The sequence below is a fragment of the Cynocephalus volans genome, chromosome 8 (assembly GCF_027409185.1).
Source record: "Cynocephalus volans isolate mCynVol1 chromosome 8, mCynVol1.pri, whole genome shotgun sequence".
Taxonomy (NCBI): domain Eukaryota; kingdom Metazoa; phylum Chordata; class Mammalia; order Dermoptera; family Cynocephalidae; genus Cynocephalus; species Cynocephalus volans.
The window spans coordinates 142,113,505-142,131,494 of NC_084467.1; the positions used below are offsets into that span (position 1 = coordinate 142,113,505).

General features: G+C 42.9%; 1 protein-coding gene across 1 annotated transcript; it reads left to right on the top strand.

Moving 5' to 3' along the window:
- Positions 1-1,344: 1,344 nt before the first annotated feature.
- On the top strand, positions 1,345-4,746 carry LOC134384034 (liprin-alpha-1-like). The gene is made up of 2 exons (XM_063105655.1): positions 1,345-2,247; positions 2,518-4,746. Exons 1-2 carry the CDS (start codon positions 1,345-1,347, stop codon positions 4,744-4,746), a joined length of 3,132 nt encoding a protein of 1,043 aa, XP_062961725.1.
- Positions 4,747-17,990: the final 13,244 nt, after the last annotated feature.

Below are 17,990 nucleotides of genomic sequence, written 5' to 3' on the forward strand. Positions count from 1 at the left end.
GCTCAATATCCGGCCTGAGGGAAAGGTTCGTGAGGTTGTTCAGAAGGCACTGAAGTGGAGAGTCCCCTAGGGAGGAGGAGTAAGCGCCCATTCTGGTCTCTTAATGGGAATTTAGACAGAAATCGGACAGAGATTAGTGATAAGACAGATCCTTCGGCCGGTTCTGAAAGACGGGATCCTAGAGGGCATCCCCAGTAGGTCTCGTCAGTCCCGGCAGGTTCAGGTACGAACCAGGAGGAGAGAAGGGAGGTGTGGGTCATCACTCAGACCTCCACTTCTCTAGGGCAAAAGCCCGGTGCCTGAAGGAACCTAGTGCCAGGATTTTCTGGTCGGGTCCTGGACCTGGGAAGTGGAGAGAGACGGAAATCGGACAGAAATTAGAAGAGAGTGGTGGACAAGAGGGTGAAAGAGGGAAGGAGAGAACAGAATGGGGCTTTTAACCTCCAAAAATGAAAGTAAAAGTTTACCGGGGCTTTGGAACCTGTTATAGTGGTCGTGAAGACCGTGGTGGGGTGGGTATGGGTGTTAGGAGCTACCAGACGATCTAGACTCCTTGTGGTAGCCTGAAAGTGGCCGGTGCTCTTTAGAAAAGGGGGCTTACCTAATGATGAGCCGGTGGTGAGTGGAAGAAGGCAGCACCAAAAACAATGGACGAGGGTGGACCGTCAATGGTGAGCGGTGAAAGGGAGGCCAGTCCTGGCGGGATGGAGTGTTACAGCTCGAGGGAGCCCTGAGGGGCGACTCGGAAGGTGCTGTCACTGCGCTCTGAAAAGTGTTGCCGCTCGAGAGAAACTCCGTCCCGGGTTTCCGCACCAAATGAAAGGACGAGTCGACACCAGTTGACGATCCACTGGAGAGAGCCCGTTTATTAGGCAGCACACACACATATATAGGGCTTTAAGGGGAAAGCTGATTGGCTTAAAATACAATCCCTACTTAGCATACCGCATGGGGTTTGGGGGGAGCTGATTGGTGTGTAATTCGCGCCGGCGGGAAGGAGAATATGGAAGAGAAGGGCACCCAGCGCCATGATGGGGTGTGGCCGAGAAGGGCTTATGTGATGGGGTGTGATCCCTTGGGGCATTTGGGTCCCTACACAGTCCTCTGGTCTTGACCCCTTCACAGGGTTATTGTCCCTGTGAGTATCTTCATGGTGTGTGTTCCTGCACTTAATATTTGCCGGTGTATGCTTTCCCAACTTATTTGCATACAAAGTGTAACAGATCTGAGAATAAAGAGGCTGTGAACCTTTCATTTATTAGCTGCAGATACTTATGTAATTGCAGATTTACGGGAACCTGTATTCTGCTCTTAATGATTCTAGTCTGGGTCTTTCATTTGCAGATGATGCGTGAGGTGATGCCAACCATCAGTGAAGCCGAAGGCTCCCCAGGAGGAAGTGGGAGCCATGCGTCCGGCTCCCCTTCACAGGCAGACGCAGATTCACATATAGAACAGTTGATCGTCTCCATGCTAGAAGAAAGGGACCGACTTCTTGACACTCTTAGAGAGACTCAAGAAATGCTGGCATTAACCCAGGGGAAATTACACGATGTTGGTCTTGAAAGAGATTCCTTGCAGAGACAGCTCAAAACTGCACTATCACAGGAGTTTGCTGCACTTATGAAGGAACTGAATGTATGCAGGGAGGAGCTCCTTGAAAGGGAAGGAGAAATTGCTGAACTGAAAGCAGAAAGGAACAACACCAGGCTGCTTTTAGAACATCTGGAATGCCTTGTCTCTAGGCACGAGAGGTCTCTCAGGATGACCGTGGTGAAGAGACAGGCACAGTCCCCAGCACGTGTGTCCAGCGAAGTCGAAGTGCTCAAAGCACTGAAGTCATTGTTTGAGCACCACAAAACTCTGGATGAAAAGCTGAGAGAGAGATTACGAGTAGCACTTGAAAGGTGTGGTTTCTTAGAAGAAGAATTAGGTGCCACACATGAAGAGCTAAAGATTCTTAAAGAACAGAATAAGCAGAAAAAAACACTAACAGATGGAGCACTTGACATGAACCATGAACAAGAAAATACCCCGAGCATGAATGGAAAGAGATCTTCTGATGGTTCGTTAAGCCACGAGGAGGACCTTGCTAAAATAATAGAGCTCCAGGAAGTCATAGACAAGCAATTGAGGGAGCAGAGCCAAATGAAAGAGCAACTGGCCGCCCTCTCCAGTCACGTGGCAGAGCTGGAGGAAGATCTCTACACGGCCAGGGAAGACTTGATCAAATCTGAGGAGATGAATATGAAATTGCAAAGGGACATTCGTGAAGCCATGGCCCAAAACGAAGACATGGAAGAGAGAACCAGTCATGTGGCAGAGCTGGAGGAAGATCTCTACACGGCCAGGGAAGACTTGATCAAATCTGAGGAGATGAACACGAAATTGCAACGGGACATGCGTGAAGCCATGGCCCTAATGGAAGACATGGCAGAGAGAATCAGTCACCTGGCAGAGCTGGAGGAAGATCTCTACACGGCCAGGGAAGACTTGATCAAATCTGAGGAGATAAACACGAAATTGCAACGGGACATTCGAGAAGCCATGGTCCAAAAGGAAGACATGGAAGAGAGCATCACTACTCTTGAAAAATGCTACCTCGCTGCACAGCGTGAAGCCATGTCTGTGCATGACCTCAATGATAAACTTGAAAATGAAATTGCAAACAAAGATTCTATGCATCGCCAGACTGAGGATAAAAACCGCCAGTTACAGGAACGGCTGGAATTAATGGAGCAAAAGCTGCAGCAGACCATGAGGAAAGCCGAGACACTCCCAGAGGTGGAGGCGGAGCTGGCCCAGAGGGTGGCAGCGCTCTCGAAGGCTGAAGAGAGACAGGGCAACACTGAAGAAAGGTTAAGACAGATGGAGGCGCAGCTGGAGGAAAAGAACCAAGAACTGCAGCGGGCAAGGCAGAGAGAAAAAATGAATGAAGAGCATAATAAATGTTTATCAGACACTGTTGACAAGCTTCTTTCAGAATCTAATGAGAGGCTCCAGCTTCATCTGAAAGAGAGAATGGCTGCTCTAGAAGAAAAGAATTCTCTGTTAGGAGAAGTTGAAAATGCAAAAAAGCAATTGGAAGATACACAACATGATAAGGATCAGCTCGTCTTAATCATTGAAGCATTGAGGGCTGAACTAGACCAAATGAGACTAAGAGGTGCTTCACTTCATCATGGCCGACCCCACTTGGGCAGTGTCCCAGATTTCAGGTGCCTTGTGGCAGACAGTCACACAGATTCCTACAGCACCAGTGCAGTGTTGCAGCGCCCCCAGAAAGGCCGCCTAGCTGCTCTACGGGATGAGCCTTCCAAGGTACAAACTCTTAATGAAGAGGATTGGGAACGTGCCCAACAGGCTAGTGTCTTAGCAAATGCAGCACAAGCTTTAGAGAGCGATGTCGATGTGTCTGATGGTGAAGATGAGGACGCCATGGACGTGAGAAACTCGACAGGCTCCCAGGACTGTCCCGTGAGCAATCCCAGCAGTAGTAACAGCAGCCAAGACTCGCGCCACAAAGCCCCAAAGAAGAAGGGCATCAAGTCCTCTATCAGCCGCTTGTTTGTCAAGAAAGAAAAAGGCCGACCTGGACAAGCTGGCAAAGAATCATTAGGACACCCTGGTATTTCAGAGACAGATAATGCATCTCAAGATGCCTTGTCACTGAGCAAATTGGGAGGACAGGCTGAAAAAAGTCGTAAACTTCCAAAAAAGCATGAATTGCTCGATGAAGCCCGAAGACAAGGTTTGCCTTTTGCCCAGTGGGATGGGCAGACCATAGTTGTGTGGTTGGAGCTCTGGGTGGGGATGCCCGCCTGGTATGTGGCTGCCTGCCGAGCCAACGTGAAGAGCGGGGCCATCATGTCAACCCTGTCGGACACCGAGATGAAGCGTGAGATCGGCATCAGCAACCCCCTGCATAGGCTGAAGCTGAGGCTGGCCATCCAAGAGATCATGTCTCTTACCAGCCCGTCCGCCCCTCCCACGTCGCGAACGACACTCACATATGGGGACATGAACCACGAGTGGATTGGGAACGAGTGGCTGCCCAGCCTGGGCCTCCCTCAGTACTGCAGCTACTTCATGCAGTGCCTGGTGGACGCCAGGATGCTGGACCACCTGACCAAGAAGGACCTCCGCGGGCAGCTGAAAATGGTCGACGGTTTCCACAGAAACAGTTTCCAGTGTGGAATGATGTGCCTGAGAAGATTAAACTATGACCGAAAAGAACTGGAAAGAAAAAGAGAAGAAAGTCAGAATGAAGTAAAAGATGTGCTTGTTTGGAGCAATGATCGAGTGATTCGCTGGATCCTGTCAATTGGCCTTAAAGAATATGCAAACAATCTTTTAGGGAGTGGCGTTCACGGTGCCCTTCTGGCCTTAGATGAAACCTTTGACTTCAACGCACTGGCGCTATTGTTACGGATCCCAACGCGGAATACACAGGCTCGTGCTGTCTTACAAAGAGAATTTAACAACCTTTTGGTCATGGGGACTGACAGAAGTTTTGATGAAGACGATGATAAAAGCTTTAGGAGAGGACCTTCATGGAGAAAAAAATTTAGACCAAAGGACATTCGTGGCTTAGCTGCTGCATCAGCAGGGACTCTCTCTGCAAACTTGCAAGTTACTTCTTCTATGTCTTCACCCTCCACGCAGCCAAAGAAGATGCAGATGGACGGCAGTGTGTCAGGAACACAGAGGTTGGATTCTCCCACAGTCAGGATTTACTCCTGCTAAAGCCTCCTGCTGTTTACCCACACTACTTCTACAGATGATTACGCAGCATTTTGAATCCAACAAAGACTACATTTTAGAATGCAATGGAATCTTTAATCTCTTAATACTTATAATATGGACCATAAGATATTTTATTACAGAGTTTTTAACTAGTGAAAAATTCATGAATACCATAGAGAAAATATTTTAGAATTTAATGTTTCTTATATTTATGTAAACTTATGACTCTTCATTTATATAGTTACTTACTTTTCCGTGTATATCCAGGCTATAAATATCCTTTCAAATCAATTCATGTTCCTATACCTAATTTTAGTTTTTCAAATGAATGTACTGTAATGCTTATATGTATATATCCTATGGACAAATATAGGGCTTTTGTAAATTATACATTTGTTGTAATTATTATTTTTTAATTTTTTAATGATAAACCATTACAGAGAAGATAAATAATAAAAAAAAATAAAAATAATTTTTAAAAAAGTATTAACTCCAAGAGGTGATTCTTGAATGTGAAGACTAAAAAAGTAATTTCAGAAACCAAATGGAAAGATTAAGATTGTGACATAATCTAAACTCAGGAAGGAGAAAAGCCAGGACAGGACCTCCTCTTACAGTCAACTTTGGTGGGTTACAGAGCAAAACTTCTGTCTCAAGGGGAGGTGTAAATCTTGTAAGCACAGGGAGTAGGTGGCCAGGGGCAGGAGCCCAAACCAGACAGCCGAGGGGACAACTAGAACTGTGTTGTCCACCTCAGGCACCCTTGGCAATATGCAGAACCACAGTGCATGAGCCTTTTCCAACCCACTGCAGTGGCCCATAGAGGAAGGAAGACATGCTCAGATGGCAACGTGTGCAACCTACTAACGCAGCTTCTAAGGTTTTTCCTTCTAAGAAAACAGACTCCTGGGCAGAATTAATTCACTAATTAAACTGATATTTATTGAGTACCCTTTATTTATATTTACAAAAAACTAATTATTTATGTGATGACTGTCATAATGGGGAAGTTGAGCCCCACGGAAGCATTTAACTTCAGAGGGAGCGAACCTGGCCAAGGCTTCAGGGAGAGCTTCCCAGAGGAAATAAAGCTAAAGCTGGGATCATAAGGGTTAGCAGGAGTCAGCAGGGGGAAGACTCAGGGGCAACAGCGGAGGCAAAGTTCATGAGGTGGCAGAGGGCCAAGCACGAATTTTTAAGAGACTTGAAGAACTGTGTAACTGAAGAATAGAAAGAGAGGGTAGGAACGGAGCACAATGGGATCTGCTGTACTTGTTGATTTCCCAGCCAATGAGAATCACACTTAATGACACTGGTAGAAGATTTTGTGGGATTTTAGTAATGGAAAAATATAGCTCTAACTGGCACAATTTGCTAGTATAGCTTTAACCTGCGCAATTCGCTTCTGCAAATGCTTTAACCTGTGCAATTCGCTTCTGCAAATGCTTGCTAATATGGGGAAACATATCTAAAGGCATTTTATGTATAGCAGCTTCTAAGGGGCTGTTGAAATGTAAAGCAGCTTCTAAGGAGCTATTAAACAGCAGGGGGCCCAAGTACACTAAACATTCCAAGAGGGGCATACCCCCCCACGGTCCCCCGGACAGTCTGGTTCCTTATCTAAAAGTCTCCTTGCCAGGTGCCAAGGAAGATATACGATTTAAAGAAGCGCTCTTATTAGGGTTACCAGCCTATTAAAGGCCACCTGTAAATCTAAAGGCACCACAGATCTACCGGGTTACCAGCCTGCTAGAGTCTGCCCATAAATACAAGGGTGCCACTCATAACCGACAACTCATCCTGTCATAAGGATCTCTTCAAGAAAAACTGTATAAAAAGTGCTTGCGTTGTAAACTGGGCGGGCTTTTCCGAAAGGCAAAGCATCCCAGCATGATGGAAAAATAAAATCCCTCTTGCTGATTGCAGCGGTCCTGTTCTTGTGGTCTTTGTGAGGCGAGCCACTCCGGCATGTAGGATTTGTGCTTGGTGCATGGGTCTTACATTTTTGGGGGCTCGTCTGGGATCAGCTCGCTCTCCCTGGGACCAAAGACTAGAGAACGGAGGATCGCTCGAGCTGGTACCACGGTTGTCTGTCTGACTGTGTCTGTTTCTTTTGTTGTTGGCTGTAAGCTGTCTATTATAATCTGGTTTCAGTGGCTCCAGGACGGAATCACCTGCCTGATTTTAGATTTTCTGAGGCTCCAAAGCGGAGCCATCTGTAGTGGTCAAGCGGTGGGGCAGACGTGCCGGCACGCCACAGCCACAGGAGTCCTGGAGGACGCTCCAGATTCCTCTGCAGGAGACGAACACGTTCGGCTCCAAGGGAGATCTCTAGGAAAGAGACCCCTCCCGAGTTCTCTGATAATCTGGTTGTGGCGCTCATTGCAGGGGCTCATCGGTGTTTTGTTTTTTGTCTGTCTGGTTGTGTGTGTGTGGGGACTGACGATTTTCTGGGGCGACATGGGGCAGACTGTCTCAACCCCTTTGGGCCTGACTCTGAAATACTGGAATGACGTGAAGGACAGAGCTAATGATTTGTCTGTGCCGGTTAGAAAGAATGAATGGGTAACACTTTGTTCTCTGGAGTGGCCAGCTTTCCAGCTCGGATGGCCTGCTGAAGGTCCCTTCTCTCTGCCGTTGATCAAAGCGGTAAAAAGTAAAATTTTCAATTCTGAAAATCTCCTAGGCCATGCATGTTATAACATTGTCTGGGAAGATTTAGTCACGGATCCTCCTCCGTGGGTCCGTCCCTTTGTTCCCTTAACAGGTGCAACGGCTGTGTTTGCTCTCCAAGAAGTAAAAAAGAAACCGGAGGTCCTGCCGTCCACCGGCCCGGACTGGCTTCTTTCTGACCCCCCTCTCCCTCCCAATCCTTCTTTCCGATCACAGGCAGCCGGCCGTCCACTCCACCAGAGGAGGACCCACCAGAAAAGAATCTGAGGGAGGGCCGGCTCAGGGGACACGCAGTAAACAAGTGGCCCCTCCAGATGCTCTTCCTATCTTCCCCCTGCGGACTTACAGCCCCCTGATGAAGAGGGCAACCAGCCCTTACAGTACTGGCCTTTCTCTTCCTCTGATCTTTACAACTGGAAATCTCAGAATCCCCCTTTCAATGAAAACCCCCAGGGTCTCACTAACCTGGTAGAATCTCTCCTATTTACTCATCAGCCCACCTGGGGTGACTGCCAGCAGCTTCTACAGGTCTTGTTCACTACCGAGGAGAGACAACGAATCTTCCTGGAAGCTCGAAAGAATGTGCCAGGAGACAATGGGGGACCTACCCTCCTCCCTGATGTTATAGATGCAGGGTTCCCATTAATCAGAACAAACTGGGACTTCAACTCGGCAGAAGGTAGGGAGCACCTGAAGGTCTACCGCCAGGCTCTCATGGCAGGTTTCCGAGGGGCAGCAAAACGCCCCACCAATTTGATTAAGGTAAGAGAGATAACTCAGGGGCCCGATGAGTCTCCATCAACATTCCTGGAGAGACTCATGGAGGCATTCCGTCGGTTCATCCCATATGATCCTGATAGTGAAGAGCATAAGGCTACAGTGACAGTCGCTTTTATTGACCAGTCTAGTAGGGACATCAGGAAGAAACTGCAGAGACTGGAAGGGTTGCAAGATAAGTCATTAAGAGAATTAGCGCAGGTGGCTGAAAAGGTTTATCATAACAGAGAGTCAGAAGAAGCAAAGGAAATAAAAAGAGAAAAGCGCCAAGAAAAAAATTTTCACAAACTTCTGGCCACTGCAGTTAGGGAGACTAGGGAGCCCAATAAAATGGTGCCAGGCAATAAAAAGGAACCCCTGGCGAAGGATCAATGTGTGTACTGTAAGGAGAGAGGACACTGGGTTCGAAACTGCCCCAGGAAAAAGAAAGAGCCTCAAGCCCCCAAAGTCTTGGCCTTGCAGGAAGACAGTGATTAGGGGGGATGGGGCTCGGGTCCCCTCCCCGAACCCAGGGTAACTCTCAAAGTGGAGACCCAAAGTGGCTAGGGAAAAAGCTAGGAAAGTAACAGCAAATAAAATCCCCCCTAAGTATACTGTATTTAATCAGATTCATTGTAGTCTGGCACTTGCTGTACTGATTACCCAACTTGATATCCTGAGTGAGACCATTTTATTCCTACAAAACAATCTGTAGTGTCTAGGCAGAGACATACTAACTCAGTTAGAGCCTCAAAAGGAGAATCAAACATTGAATTGTGATGTGAATCTTCAGTGTGTTTCAAAAAAAAAGAAAGAAAGAAAAAGAAAAAAGCTGTTACACAGTATTGTATAAGACAGTGATCCCAAGCTGAAAAATGTAGGCTACCATTCTGGATCAGCTTTTCATTCACTGATTGTAGGAATGTTCATGTATATCTTGTGTTTGTACACAAAGCATACAAATATCTGTTCTCTGTGTTTCAAGAATAGATGTTAATACTTTTAGTTAGATGCTAATACTTTTAGTAAAGTATTTAGAAAACTATATTTTATTATTCATATGCACGAACATATATGAGGGATCTCCATCATATAAAAAAGAATTTAGAATGAACCAGATGATGTTCCCTCAGCTTTTTCCATAAATTTAAGAGTGTGATATAAATTATCCCTTTACAAAATCAGGATATAGTATATTCAACTTTAAAGCTTACATGTAGAACAAAACAACAAAAATAAGATACCTAAGACAAATACAAGCAAGACCTTTATGGAGAACATTATGAATGTCACTGAAGGTCATAAGAGAAGACCTAAATACGTAGAGAGACAATGTTTCCGGAGAGAAAGATTCAATGTTGTAAGTGTGGCAATTTCATCCATCTATAAATTGATCTATAGATTCAAGCAATCCCAAACAAAATCCCACTAATACCTGATAAGCTGATTCTGAAATATGGGCATAAAGGACCCCAAATAACCAATACCCATCTGATGGACAAATGTAGGGAACTTCTTATAAAGGTCTGTGATTAAGCGTATGTGACATTGGTATAGGTATACGTAAATAAACCAGTGGAACAAAATAGCCAGCCAAGGAATAGACCTATACAAGTATGGACAGAGGTGACATTGCAGACGTGGGAAGGGAAGAAAAGAAAGGATGATTCAATACATGGTGTGGAGGCAAATACTCTTAACCTTTTAGCAGAAAATGTAAAAGAATATTTTACAACACCAAGATAGAGGTGGATTTCTTAAACAAAACTAACCAACCGCATGAAAAAGGTTGATAAACTTGACTATATGTCATTTAAAAATTTCTGATCCAAAGAGAGTGGGGGGGGGGAAAGCTATAGTCTTGGAGAAGTCATCTGCAAAACATAATTGAAAGAAAAGACACCCAGACAATGTACAGAACTCCTGAAAGTCAATTAGAAAACAAAACAAAACAAAATACCCCCTAGGAAAAAAATGGGAATAAACAGAAAAAAAGACAAATAGCCAGCAAACATGAATTGGCGCTCAATCACATTGGTTGAGTGAGAAAATGCAAACTGAGGGAAAAAGATACTGTAACATACCCATCAGATTAGCAACAAAACCCAGGAGTCTGCTGAAAAGTAGAGCAAAGAAAGGATGCACAAATCCTATGATCCTGTGGTCTACTCCCTGATACATACCCTAGAGCAGTATTTTTAAAATGGAGTGTGAGGTACTGTTTAGTGGTTGTGGAATAAAATGAGTGGTTTTGGTGCAGTTTTATAAAAGGAATTATTTTCAAAAATAGTTTCAATCAGCAACTTGAATGAATCTCAAAAAACCTTAATGTATGGTCAAAAATGTTAGTCACAGAAGAATATTCTAAGTATGATTTATATTATATAAAATTCAAATATAGCAGAATTATTCATAATAGCCCCAAAGTGGAAATAACCCAAATGTCCATCAACTGGTGAATGTATAAATCAAATGTGCTATGTCCACACAGTGGAATATTATTTAGCAATAAAAGGGAATAAAGCACTGACATGCTACAACATGGATGGACTTGAAAACATTATTCTAAGTGAAAGAAGCAGGTCACAAAGAATCACATAATGTATATTTCCATTTATATGAAATGTCTAAAACAGAGAAATCTACAGAGACAGAAAGTAGATCAGTGTTTTGCTAGGGCTGGGAGAGTTGGAGGAAATGGGATTGACTGCAAATGAGGACAGGTTTCTTTCGGGGGTGATAAAAATGCACTAAAATTGATTGTGGTGATTTTGCATAACTACCAAAAACCATTGAATTGTATACTTTAAATGGGGGAATTGTATGTATGCAAAAAAGTCAAATGCAGGCAAAACTAGTACATATTTAGGAGGTTTATTAGTCAGGGCTTTTCAGAGAAACAGAACCAATAGGAGATATAGAGAGAGAGAGAGAAAGAGAGAGAAAGATTTTAAGGAATTGGCTCATGCAATTGTGGGGGCTGGAAAGTCCAAAATCTGCTGGGCAGGCTGGCAGGCTGGAGACAAAGGAAACAGTTGCTGTTGCAGTCTTGCATCCAACAGCAGTCTGGAGGCAGAATTCCTTCCTTCTCAGGGATCGCATTCTTTTCTCCTAAGGCTTTCAACAGATCAGATGAGGTCCACCCACATTATGAAAGGTAACCTTCTTTATTCAAAATTACTGATTTAAATATTAACCGCATCTGAAATATACCTCACAGCAACATCTAGACTGGTTTGACCAAACAACTGGGCATCCTAGCCTAGCCAAGTTGATGCATAAAACTAATCATCACAGGAGGTAAAGTTCTAAGCAAAATTAAGAGACCAATTAACACAAAATTCAGTCTAGTGCTTATCTCTGGGGAGTAGAGCAAAGCATTGAGAAGAGAAGGGACACACAGAGGGCCTTAAGCCTCAAAGTTAATGGTCATGTTCTGTTTCTCAAGGTGGGTGCTGGGTATATGGGCACTCATTTTATTAGTAATATTTAAACTAATATATTAGTTTGTGGATTATATACCATATACATTAGCTTATAAGATATATTCCAGTTTATTAAATATTTTATATTAAATTTTTTCTAAAATCTAGAGTATAAAGGGATAGTAAGTTAGCAATTTATGTAAATAAACAGTTGCAGATATGCAGCCTTAAATAATACCTGGCTTTGTACATGAAATCTATGAAACGCATCAAAAGCAATTCATGGTCCAAAAATTATCCCATCTCTGTCTCTAGATATTTATTCAACATCTGCTGTCAACATGGATATTGAGTCTCACGGAGGAGGACTGAGTGCAAACCCATACGGAAGTTACGCACATTGGAAATGCCCATAATGTTAATAGTGGTGTGGTGGGGTAGTGGACTATGAGTGGTTTTTCTTTTTCTTTTTCCCCCAATTTTCAACATTTTTTTTTATCCTGTAGTAAAATAAACTTCAGTAAATCATTGAATTTTAGAGCCTTGGCCTAGAAGGACCAATCCAACTCGCCACATCCGTGTTAAAATATCTCTTACAGCATACTTAACTTGTTTTAAGTGTTCCTCCTTGCTCTTCTATTTTTCCCTTCCTACTTCCCTCCCTCCCTCCCTCTCTCCCTCCTTCCCTTCTTCCCTTCTTTCCCTATCTAAAACCTCCAGTATAACACTGAGCAGAAGTGATGCGATCTGACATTCTTGTCTTGTTTCTGATCTTAGGGGCAACACTTTTAGTCTTTCTCCATTAAGTATGATGTTAGCTGCAGGCTTTCTGTAGATGCCCTTTAGCAGGTTAAGGAAGTTTCCTTCTATTCCTACATAGCTGAGATTTTTTGTGAAGAATGCATGTTGGACTTGTAAAATTTTTTTTTTCTGCATCTTTTGAGATGATCATACGGTTTTTCTTTTTAAGTTTGTTAACATGATAAATTGCATTAATTGATTTTTCCAATTTTTTTATTGTGGTAAAATACATAAAATATAAAGTTTACCACTTAACCATTTTTAAGTGTACAGTTCAGTGGAATTAAATATGCTCACTAAAATCCAAAAGACTCTGAACCATAAATGCTGGCGAGGCTGTGGAGAAAAAGGAACTCTCATACATTGTTGGTGGGACTGCAAAATGGTGCAGCCTCTATGGAAAATGGTATGGAGGTTCCTCAAACAATTGCAGATAGATCTACCATACGACCCAGCTATCCCACTGCTGGGAATATACCCAGAGGAATGGAAATCATCAAGTCGAAGGTATACCTGTTTCCCAATGTTTATCGCAGCACTCTTTACAATAGCCAAGAGTTGGAACCAGCCCAAATGTCCATCATCGGATGAGTGGATACAGAAAATGTGGTACATCTACACAATGGAATACTACTCAGCTATAAAAACGAATGACATACTGCCATTTGCAACAACATGGATGGACCTTGAGAGAATTATATTAAGTGAAACAAGTCAGGCACAGAAAGAGAAATACCACATGTTCTCACTTATTGGTGGGAGCTAAAAATTAATATATAAATTCACACACACACACACACACACACACACACACACACACACACACACATACACACAAACCGGGGGGGGGGAGAAGATATAACAACCACAATTATTTGAAGTTGATACGACAAGCAAACAGAAAGGACATTGTTGGGGGGGAGGGGGGGAGGGAGAAGGGAGGGAGGTTTTGGTGATGGGGAGCAATAATCAGCCACAATGTATATCGACAAAATAAAATTTAAAAAAAAAAAAAAAAGACACAGATCACTGATATCAAGAATGAAATAGGGCATATAACTAATGATCCTGAGGCCATTAGAAAGATAATAAGGGAGTACTGTAAACAATTTTATACTCACAATCTGAACAGCAGGACTCACAAATCTGAACTCTTAGACGATCAATTCCTTGGATTCCACAAACTACCAAAACTCAACCAAGGTGAAACAGACAACCCTCCTTTGGCTGCATTGCACATATTTTGATATGCTGTACTTCATTTTCATTTAGTTCTATGTATTTTAATTTTCTTTGAGACTTACTCTTTGACCCATGCATTACTTAAAATTTAATTTCCATGTGTTTGGATGTTTTCCTATTGTCTTTCTGCTGTTGATTTCTAATTTAATTCCATTAGGGTCAGAGAACACACTTTGCATTATTTCAGTTCTTTTAAATTTGTTGAGGTTTATTTGATGGCCCAGGATACGGTCTATCTTGGTGAATGTTCAACAAGTGCTTAAAAAATATGTGTATTTTGTTGTGACATTTGCTTTTTAGTCATACATTTTATGTACCCCTCATCAGAGGAAACTGAAAGTTGTGTCACCTTTTTAGAAATTTCTAACTGAACCACCAATTTTTGATAGTCGGGAAGCCTGTTTATCCTATTTAGGATACAATGTTGCTATAAATGTGGAATATCTCATTGAAAGGTTAAAGACAGGGTTGAAGTCAGCTGTGGGGTGCAGTCTTTAAAAGAAAAGTTTGGACTCTCGGGTGCTGGAGAAATGGCCTATGTTGCTCTCCAGGGAAGAATGCCCTGGGAGGCATTACGGGGGATTATGGAAGGAGGTGAAGGGATAGGAATCTTAATCTGGGTGAAGAGCAAGTTCAGCAGGACTAGACTCTCCATCTCTCATTCCTGAAGCTCCTTCCTCCAGCCATGGCTTTCTTCCACAGCCCATGGATCACTTTCCACTAAGCATTGTTAGTACCTTTCAATAACTTCTCTCCCTGTGGCAAGCAGATTGTAAACACGCTGAGAATATGGCAGCTCCTCATAATCCATCTCTGCCCTAGCGCAGCTCTGGAAGTAACAGTGGTGCATTCCTCTTTGACGGGTGACTTATGGCTGTTGATGAGACACATGCACAGGAATACTCACTGTCTTCGTGAGTCCACACAAGCTGAGGAGTGCTTGGAGGCCCATCCCCAGGAGTGGCGAAACACAGCACTGATGTGAAGTAAGCAGTAAACTTCTTCAAGTTGGTTATATACCCATGGTGGACTCCATGGAAATCTGGAGCAATGGTGACCACAGTGATAGCCTCAGAGACATCTGCTGGCCATGCTAGAAGCTGGATAAACAGGTTGAAAAAGAAATCCTTTTTAATTGCATGTCTTTACTCTCAAATCTGTATCAGAATTTTGTTTTGCAATTAATGTGTCTTTAAGGAAAGCAAAGTCATAATTAAGAAAGTCCATAAATCCTACATCTTATAATCTTACTTCAAAAAAGTTGAATTTAAAAGATATCATAGATTATTGCATATGAATATGTAGATTCATATATATATATTTATACGTGTATATATAAGTGAATATCTACTTTAACTCTTATTGGAATAATGGACTCTCCCTCACACTTTCACCTTTTCTTCACTTACACATGTCACAGAACATATATTTTTTAACAGTAAGGAATAATGACGACAGTATTTGTTAATTTAATTGAATCAGTATAATGAAACAAACACAAACATTTTTCCCGATAGGCACCTACTCTGACTCAGAACGAAGCCCATGATTCAACAGGAGCAATCTTAATTATTTATGAATTATAACACACTAGGTTTCCTGAAAAGGATTTTAGGAGATTGGTTACCAATTTAAAGAAATAAACTATATATACCTATTCCCAGAATAGTTGTTTTAATGTCTTGGCAACATTTTCTTTGTGTGTGAGTTTCAATTACACTGACACCAAACATTTCTAGGATTAATTAGCTCTGAAAGTTGACATGCTGCAGGACACAACGCGTATTTATGTACATCAAACTGACAGCTCAGCCATCAAATAAGCACCACAGTCTCGCCAATAAGACTTGACAGGAGAGTCAAGAAGGCAAAATCATCTTGGCTGATCAGTATGATTTTCTTTCAAAAAAACCTCTGACTTTAGATACCTCTGAGGAAAAAGAAAAGGCAGGGAAAATTTCTGGCTACATCTGCCTTTCTAGCAGACAAACAAGTGTTTTAGTAGGTAAAGCCAAGTGGAGGGGAAAAAATGAACCATGTGCCTGAGGAAATCATACTCTCTGAATCTGAGATTACCACATATTCAAGCAAACTAGATGGAATCCCTTCTCTATAAAGATCTTCCCTGAGTGTACCTGCCATTAAAGAAGGTTAGTGAACATGCCGTAAGTAAAATTAAGGTAGGCTCCCAAATCTAACTGGAGAAGTTGATCTAAAAGGTAAGATAAGCTTTTTTACTTTTGGAAATTGCATCCAAGCACATCTACAAAAGCAACATATTCTGGCAAGTAAGGACCATAGAAGTTAGATGGTGGGAATTTGTCTGTGTCTCTAATTCAGATCGAGTAGGTACCCTGAATCAACCAGTCTCAGTTCTTTAAACAGAACTCTCCCTAAAGTAGAAAGGTAGGAGGAATAAGTATCCTAACTTGATAGAAATGTCCCTCAAGTGCGTCTGGTGCTCTTTGCTCTAAGTCTGTGTTCTTCTGAGAGAACTCCCTTCCAGGTAGAAGTGATTTGTGCAAATGTTGATTCCAGTCAACAGAGATAGGTCTCCCACTGGTCATTTGTAAATGAATGGCTTTTCTCATAAGAAATTGCTCTCTTATGTGTGAACTATCTTCTTGATAACTAATAGTTTGAGTTTCTAAGCCAGTATAGCTGATGATAAGACTTTGGATAAATGGTGATCCTACCAAGGTCAAGACACGCTGCACCTTGAGGCAATGGGGTCTTCATGAAATAGGAGGGGGCCATCTCCTCATTGCATCACAAGTTCATTACAGACCAAGACAGCCTCCCAGAGACCCTAAACCAAGGCCACGTACCTTGTATCCCTGGTTGATGCCATTGATGAACTGCTGAGGTGGAGGGTTCCACAGGAACTGAATGGTCGTGGAATTCACAGCTTCTGTCTGCATGTTCTGTGGGGGTGCAGTAGGCACTGTTCCAAGGCAGTCATTGAAGACAGCAAAACAAAATGGTAGGCAGTGGAGAGGAGAGACAAAAAAGAAACCCTTAGCCGCCACTCACGATTCACAGGCAATTACGGCATGGAGAGCAGGGAAGTAGGATGAATGTTCCTGGAAGCTAACGGTGGCATTACAAAGAAAGAGAATTGGGCTATTTCTCATTTTCTGTTGGAGAATTCTTTAAGGCATAGGCATAAAAGTGGGCTAGACCATCTACTCATTCTACAGATGAGCCTTTCCTATGCATCCAAGACAGATAACAAGCAAAAACTTTCTATAATTTGTTTTCCAATTACCAAATATTTGAGACCAAGACAAGGTTCCATCTAGAAACCTGCCCCCCCCACCATTCTATACCACAATGTTTCAAGCCAAATTATTCTTTATATGAAAAAACAAAACAAAACAAAACTATCACCCCCCTCCCATGCATATTGTTGTTTATTCATTTGGAGGTTAAATTTCTTTTTGTCAACAGAGGGAACCATTTTTGGATTTTCCACTGTTTCTTTCTTTGACTGAACAGCTATTGAATCCAATCGTATACCTGCCAAATGGCCTGCCTTCAAGGAATGTACATTCTAGGGGAGATGCTCATGTAATTGTAAACTGGCAAGTTACTCCACAGAGCAGTAAATGTCCAGGGCAGAGCGAGTGATCCTGCCCCGGGAAGGAACAGATGTCTTCACTTGGACTGTGTCTGAAAGAAAGGGTGGATCTTTGAAGAAGGAAGGGCCTTGACAACTGCATTCTCAGCTGGGAAAACAGAGTGAGCAAAAGCATGGTGCCAGGAATGAGCCTGGCAAGGGGTGGAACCCGGTGAGCATGGCTACACATGGGGCATGGGGGGGGAGAGGGGACGAGGAGGTGGATGGGCCACTCTGGGGATTGCCTAATATGTCAAGAAAGTGGTTGATAATTTATATGGTACGCAATGGGGAACTGAATGCTTTTGAAAGATAGTGGCATGACAGGGCTAGCTTTTTAAGGATGGTAACCCCAATGGACTGCAAAGAGGGGACTAGCCCACCGGCTGTACCATCAAACTTTCTGCAGATGAAAACGAAGGTCCTGGCTCTTTAGAAGCTTGTTTCCAAAGTGAAACACGGAAGCCCAAAGGATCCTTTGGCTCAGGGTAAAGACACAAAGACAAAGGTCTCCTGGCACAGAACACACGGGGTCAGAACACATCCGGTTAAAAATTACTACATTGTTCATGGCTCTCTTCCTGAAAAGAAAATATCATCAGGCAGAGATTAAAAAAACTTAAAATTCACCAAGCCCTTCGAGTCTACTCCTTTAAGTCATGCTCTCTTTTCCCATCTGCTGTTGACTATGGCTGTGATATCCCTGAGTCCCTCCCTCTGTAAGTAGG